This window comes from Eulemur rufifrons, chromosome 5, assembly GCF_041146395.1.
Source record: "Eulemur rufifrons isolate Redbay chromosome 5, OSU_ERuf_1, whole genome shotgun sequence".
NCBI lineage: Eukaryota > Metazoa > Chordata > Mammalia > Primates > Lemuridae > Eulemur > Eulemur rufifrons.
Window position 1 is genome coordinate 33,815,272 of NC_090987.1, and position 7,032 is coordinate 33,822,303.

A 7,032-nucleotide genomic window follows, 5' to 3' on the forward strand; every position below is an offset into this window, starting at 1 on the left:
TTATATGGAGGGAATTTAATATTTAACCCTCAAAGTGAGCCAGGTGTGATGTCAGCTTGGAATTCTCCTTAACCAGAAAGCAGCAAGGTGAAGGAATTAGTTGCTTTACTGTTCTGGAGGCCAAAAACAAAGCCCCAAATCATGGCTTAGAAAAAGTTTTATTAAAGGCTGGGTATAGTGGCTCACATCTGTAATCCTAGCACTCTGGGAGGCCGAGGAGGAAGGATTGCTTGAGGTCAGGAGTTCAAGATCAGCCTGAGCAAGAGCGAGACCCTGTCTCTACTAAAAACAGAAAAAAGTTAGCCAGGTGTGGTGGGACATGCCTGTAGTCCCAGCTACTTGGGAGGTTGAGGCAGGAGAATGGCTAGAGCTCAGAAGTTTGAGGTTTCAGTGAGCTACCAAGACGACACTCTACTCTAGCTGGAGCAACACAGAGCAAGACTCTGTCTCAAAAAAAAAAAAAAAAAAAAGCTTAATTAACAAAATGAATTTGCATGGAAAGTTGCATGGGCAAAATAAAATGGATAAATAGAGCATGAAAAAGAACTGTGTGCCAAAGGTCTGGAGATCCTAATTATCATGCTGTTCCAAATGAGAGTTCACTAAAATCTCTGGATTGGATTTTAACATGCTTTTTTCTGCTATGCTTTATTTTTTATACATATATATATTATTTTATTCCCACCCCCGCCCGCCACACTCCGGGATAGCTCATCTTTCAGAAATTAGAGCTTTTTATACAGTGAATGTATCTGCATTTTTTTTTTTTAAGTTTTGTTTGTTTGTTTGTTTGTTTTTTCAATTTAATTTTACAGAATCAAAGAGTCTAACAGTATATCTTGTTAGATACAGTATGTCCTCATAATGTATACATTATTTCTTGTACAATGATATGAAATAATATGGGAAATATTCATGATAAATTAAGTGAACAGTGCAAGTTAAAAACAACAGTTTCATATTTTTTTCCCCACCCCCCCTTCCCCGAGTCAGCACCTTCAAGTGTTACCACTCCCCAAACGGTGCGCAATGCACTGTATCTGCATTTTTAATTTTAATCATTATATAAGAAAACTGAGTATAATTTTGTGTCAAGTATCTCTGAGCATATATTTGTGAAGTCTCCAGAAGGTGAAGCCACACCTATATTAGCAGGGTAACTGTCACTTTATCAAAATCCATTTAGCAAACCCCTATAAGCCAAATACATTTCTTAATTATGGTCGATCTCTTTAACAAACAGAAAGCCAAGAGTTTAAAATCCAATTTGAGCATAGAAACCAAGCATAAGAAATCTAGACCCAGGGACTGAACATCTCCCCATGGTTGAAGCTCTTTAAGAGGGTAATCTCTGAAAACCCCATTTGATGGCTCTACATTTTGGTTTTCTATAACCTTTTAACCGAAAAAGTCTTCAAACTATTACAGATGTTTAATTATCTTTACTACTAGGAATTCGTTTTAAAACACCAACTTTGCGTATTTTAAGCTAAAACTATCCTGTGGGTGATTTTAACATAAATGTGGCTTTAACAAAAAAAAAAAAGAGTTAAGCTTTGTAACAATACTTAAAAAAAACAACAACTATTTTTTGCCCATTTTTTGCACTCTAAGAATTCAGGTATTTTCCTGGTTTCCCCAGCTCACCGACGTGCATGGGCGGTGGCGAGCGAACCTGGGGAATCGAGGGGACCTTTAGGCACACTGGAAGAAGACACGGATGTCGCTCCCTACTGCCTCCATGTTTCCCTTCCAAGAAGGCTGCAAACAAAGCCCCAGATCCCCAGGAACGGCGTTCCTTGCCCCAGGGCTCACTACACCCACGCATCACAGAGAAAGGCGCCAGGGCCTAGATGTCCCGAGAAGAAAAACACAAGTTCCACAGGTTCCAACCTAGCCTCCTCCGCCCCAGCCAAGACGACTTTCCGAAGCCCCAGGTCCGATCTCGCCGCAGCCTGCCCAGCGCTGTCCCACCTCGGGGCGCCAGGAGGGCGCGCCGGGCGGGCGGGCAACTCCCCGGCGGGCGCGGGCAGGTTGCGGCGCGAGCCTGGCGCCCGCCAGTGCCCTCCCCAGCCGCCGGGCTCCGCGGCTCTGCTCCCGGCACTTACCAGGAGAAGCAGCAGGGCGCACGGGCGTCCCGGGCTCCGCGCCATCGCGCCCTCGCCTCCGGCCGCTCGCTCTGCTCCGCGCCGCCGCTGCCCCGCGTCCTCGCGAGCGCGCACCGGCTCCTCCTGGGCCCCTGGGCCGCCCGCCCCGCGCTCCCTCCCTCCCTCCCCGCCCCAGGGCCGTGTTCCCCGCGCGGCCCTGCCCAGAGGCGCGGTTCCAGGTGTGGCCGCCGCGAGAAAAATGGAGCCTGGGGCCCGCCCGGGCTGCTCGCAGGGAGGTGGGGAACGCCGCGGAGGAGGCAGGCGCGGAGTGCACTCCCGCCCCCATCGCGCACGCACCTGGGACGGTGACGTCCCCGAGTTGGGGACTGTGGGTGGCAGGCCCCGCCCCGCCGTTCTCTCCTACCGGATTCCCTGCTTCCCGTGGAACGGCCCTCCCGGGACTTGGTCTGGGCTGCGCGGGCTGCGGGGCCCCGGCCCAAGGGCAAACCTTGCTCTGTGCAGCGGGGACTTGCTGGGGTCCTGCGATCGGGCCCCGCCGCCTGCTGCTGCCGAAAGGGCCCGCACTTGGTGAATGTGCCTTAGGCCTGGGAGCGCAAGTGGCGCGGAGAAGAAAGACCGGTGACCTGGGGACCCGCGTCCTCACCGCAGCCTCGGCTCCCCTCACCGCGAGGGGAGCGGAGATTTCGGAGCAGGATTTCAGGTGGCTGTCTCCGCAAAGGCTTCTCACCTCTTCCCCACGGCCTTTGCTTCCAACAGGTTTGCAGCTTGTCTGGCTCAGGGAGAAACAATCACTGGAGGTCAAAACGGACAGTTGTTTGACCCCTTGATGGCTAGGAAAAAACTCTAAGGCGTTAGGGGAAATACATACTCTTCCACATGGCTTACAAATTCTCTAACACAGCGCAAATCTAGCGACAGAAGTTCTGCTCTAAGAGTAACTAGCTGGGTGTCCTGGACTAGCGTCTCTGTACCTCAGTTTCCAGATCGGTCAATCAGGGTTAATAGCGCTCAACGCATAGAGATGTTGTGAGAATTAAATCAGAAAATCTGTGTGAAGCGTTCTGCAGTGCCCAGCACTTGAGGGTTCAATAAATGGTAGTTGTTAAAATTATAACGATATTATTGCAGGGTAAAATGCTAAATTGAACTCTTCTTGAAAAGCAGAAACTGTGTGGGCATCCAAACACCAAAATCAGCCCCAGATTAAGAAACTTCTAAGAGAGGTTAACTGTAGGTTGAAGTAGTAGGAGAGCCTATATATATAAAGTGTAAAGGGTTGGTTGGAGAGTAGAAATAGGGGTTTTGCATTAAATTTGGCCAAATAGCAGAGTTCCTTCTGTGGTTCAAAGTGCATCTCTCTCCCTCCCCCAATATCTTCAACTCTTCTCTCTCCAGTTCCACTCTTGCCAATTTTCAAGATCTAGTACAGTTGCCATTTTATGGTTAGTCCCTTTCTTCCCCAGTCCCCAAGGACTTTGAGCTGAGAGAAATACATTCTCCACTGTTTGTTTAGGGCTTAACTGCTGAGTGAATCTTCTCAGTTATTTAAGCGGCTGTGGTTAAATTAGTAGAGAACTAAGCATCTAGAAAGTTTCCGCTTAGCTCATGGCTCAGTACCGTGGGAGACTCCCAGTAAACATTGGTTACGTAGTTGAATCTGGAGGAAAGTATGTGTTTTAGTTTTCCTTCCTTTCTAGATGTGGATGGTAGCACACCTTGGTGATAATTCTCATGTTGGGAAAGCTCCTAATTAAATAAGCCAGGCTTTACCAAAACATGTGCACAAATGGTCCCAGGAAACTATATGTCAGTCCTGCCTTAAATGAGTATTCTTGCAATTGAGTCCCATAGACAAGTATTTATGCCTCATTATCAAGACTTTGGTTTCTGTTTAGTATCAAAGATAATTATAGCTTCCCGAATGAGAAATAACTAATGCAAATTTTATTTCTGTTGTGTTATTGAACCTCCCCTGAAGGCTATCAAGGTTGTCAGGTCCGGCCTCTTGGTGGACTGTTGTCCTGGTTCTTTGGCTCCTTGCTTGGAAGAATCCCAAGCAGGATGGTGCCATGGAGTGATTGCAGATAGGAAGCAATTCCACACGATCAGCTTTTATTGCAGAAAAGAAGGAGGCTATACAAAGTGATAATACGGTCCAGAGAGAGGAACGGGTCAGTCTCCATGGGTGGAAAAAGACATTAAGGACTTCCAGGTGGTTCCCTTTAATTGGCCTAGTCCGGGGCAGGGCTTACAGGAGGTGTGGGATGTTACCAGATGATTGATATATATGATTGTCAGGTGTTCTGGATTTTCCTGCCTTCCTTCCCTTGATTCTCTGTTCCTAGGAACCACCCTCCTGGCCTGTATCTGCCACCTGCAGATTTAGTCTCTGCCTAAGAAAGTCAGTTTCATGGTGGTTTTCCTTCTATAAGATATTTACTCTAAGACTTTGACAGAAGGTGCCAGTATACAATCTAATGCCATGCTATGTCATTCTTGAATTAGTTCCACTTTAAAAATTCTAAAACTTACGACTTAATGAGCTGAAAGGACTTGTTGAGAATCAAATGATTCACAGCTACCTCCCTAGCTTCCTGACTTCTTTATGCTGGGAGGAGAATAAATCTATTTCATAAATCTCTGTGCACAAAAGCACATGTGGTCATTACCAATAAAGCACTAAAGATAGCTTTAAAATAAATTGAAGTGTTACTAGGATGTGAAAGATTTAACTTACAGGTTTCTTTTTTTTCTGTCAAAATTAGTTTAACGTTATGGTAAAGGTACTTACGACACTTAGGATGCATTAGTTCAAAACATATTTCATGCAAAAATTGTCTTTAACATCTAGATAGATTCAGAATATCTATTAGAGTTAATACTGTCCAGGCTATTTTACACAAGTGATTAGCTCATTAAAATCACCTCTTTAATATTATCTAAAATAAAATTTTCCAAAACAGTTTTCATAAAGACCAATGAAAATAAATGTATCACTTTTCCGCTAATACTGACTCCTTACTTCCAACATGTCTTAGTATTAAAGGTTACTTTATAAATTGACAGTTCTTGGCTAAAAGTTTGATAGATGGCTGCCCATTTAATTCCAGTGAAAATCTCGATGAGTATATGTATAAGAATTAATGTTTGAGAGATGAGAGCTAAATCTGGCTGCTACTGTATTGTTGAAAACACAAGGGGGTTTTGGTCTAGGTCTAGTTGCTCATTGGACAAGAATTCAATTATTGACACAATGAGAATTGCCAAGAAAGAAAGGAATTTTTAATACCACAGATCTCTTGTTGGGAGAATAGGAGAAGCTACCTTAAATCAGTCTTCTTGACTAAGGGATATTGTGGGCTTTTAAAAGAGGGTCCACGTGCTTTGAGGCAGGTCTGGTGTATCTTACAAGGGGCTCCATGCATTGGGGGCAGGTTGTGGGGGATGGTGAATCTTGGAGTCAGAAGTCTGCCCTGGGGCCTTCAGAATCTCAACTCCTTTGTCTTGTAGAAAATCCATCATTTCAAGCCAGGTGTTGCGGCTCACACCTACAATCCCAACACTCTGGGAGGCCCAGGCAGGAGGACCACTTGAAGCCAGGAGTCCATCATTTCTGGGAAACAACTCAAAGGGTCAAGTAGTTAAGGGAGAGGATTATAAAAAGCATATATGGGTTCATGGAGCCAGTTACACTATTAAAATGTCTTATAAGCAAATCATAGAAATGTGTAGCTGTTAATAAAAAGTTATTGTGATCAGGAGGCTTATTCATTAAACATTGATTAGTGAAGGGTCTGTGGACACAGGACAAAATATGAAATGTCTCCAGATAACTTGAGAAGGACAATAAAAAGAAGAATCTGTTTTCTAGTTTTATTCCACTTGTTTATTCAATGTTCAGCTTGTCCCTCTTCAACAAACTTTTAATTTGTATTTTATTTGGGATGCAAATATAAATAAATGTCCCTGCATCCAAAGAACTAAGAATAGATAGTTATAAAATAATATAACTATAATTACTCATAAAATGATATAACTGCAGTGGTAGAACTATGTGCAGTGTATAATGTGAACAGTGAAAAGGGTCCCCAACTCACACTTTGGACCATGGGATTAGAGAAGGATTCTATGGAAAGGTGTGGTGAGCTGATTCTTAAAGGCTGAGCAATTGTGAATGAGACTTTGAACGTGCCAGGGCAGAGTGACTCAAAACACAGACCCTGTTGGTGAGAGTCAGGGGCTTCAGCTCTAGCTGTGAAGAAAGCCTTCTTTCTATCACATGGGCACAAACAGGGAAATCAGAAGTAAAAACTTTTGGTGACACATATTGAATTTGAAATATTAGAACAATATCCAATTAGAAAAGTCTAGCGAGCAGTTTGAAATGAGAAACAGAACACGATTGCAGATGGATTTGAAAGGTAGAAACAGTTACCAAATTTTGTTCCCATTTCTTTGGCTGTTCTTAATCCATTTCTTATCCTCTGCCTACTTGTAAAATGTTTATGTCTTCTGAGTTCTGTCCTTTCCTTGTTTTCTTCTTGGTGACAGGCATGATTCTATAGCCACTCCCATTGTGCAAACCCATCACAACTTTTTCTCCTAAGCGTCAAACATGGGACATCAGCATTTGGATATTTCATGGGAACCTCAAACTTCCATTAAAATTTTGTAGGAGTATCAAATTCAGCATACTGACAAAAAAAGATTTCTCTCCTTCCACCTCTCCAGTGCAAGCTTGCTACCTCCTCATGTTCCTGACTCAGTCAATGGCAGCCTTGTGAATGTGGCCACCCAAGCCAGGACCCAGGGTCACCCTGCTTCTCCTTTTTCCCTACTCTCTCTATCTAGTTACTTTCTTACCTCTCCCTCAGTTCTCTCTGGCCCTGTTCACGATGATTCATACAACCTGCAGCAATCTCAC

The 7,032-nt window shown here is 44.3% G+C and overlaps 1 protein-coding gene across 1 annotated transcript in view; it reads right to left on the bottom strand.

Moving 5' to 3' along the window:
- Positions 1-2,357, bottom strand: part of DSG2 (desmoglein 2) — a 39,813-nt gene extending 37,456 nt beyond the window's left edge. The window contains exon 1 of the mRNA XM_069468502.1: positions 2,109-2,357. Coding sequence (XP_069324603.1) covers positions 2,109-2,153 — 45 coding nt within the window. The 5' untranslated portion in view covers positions 2,154-2,357. The remainder of the gene's footprint in view (positions 1-2,108) is intronic.
- Positions 2,358-7,032: the final 4,675 nt, after the last annotated feature.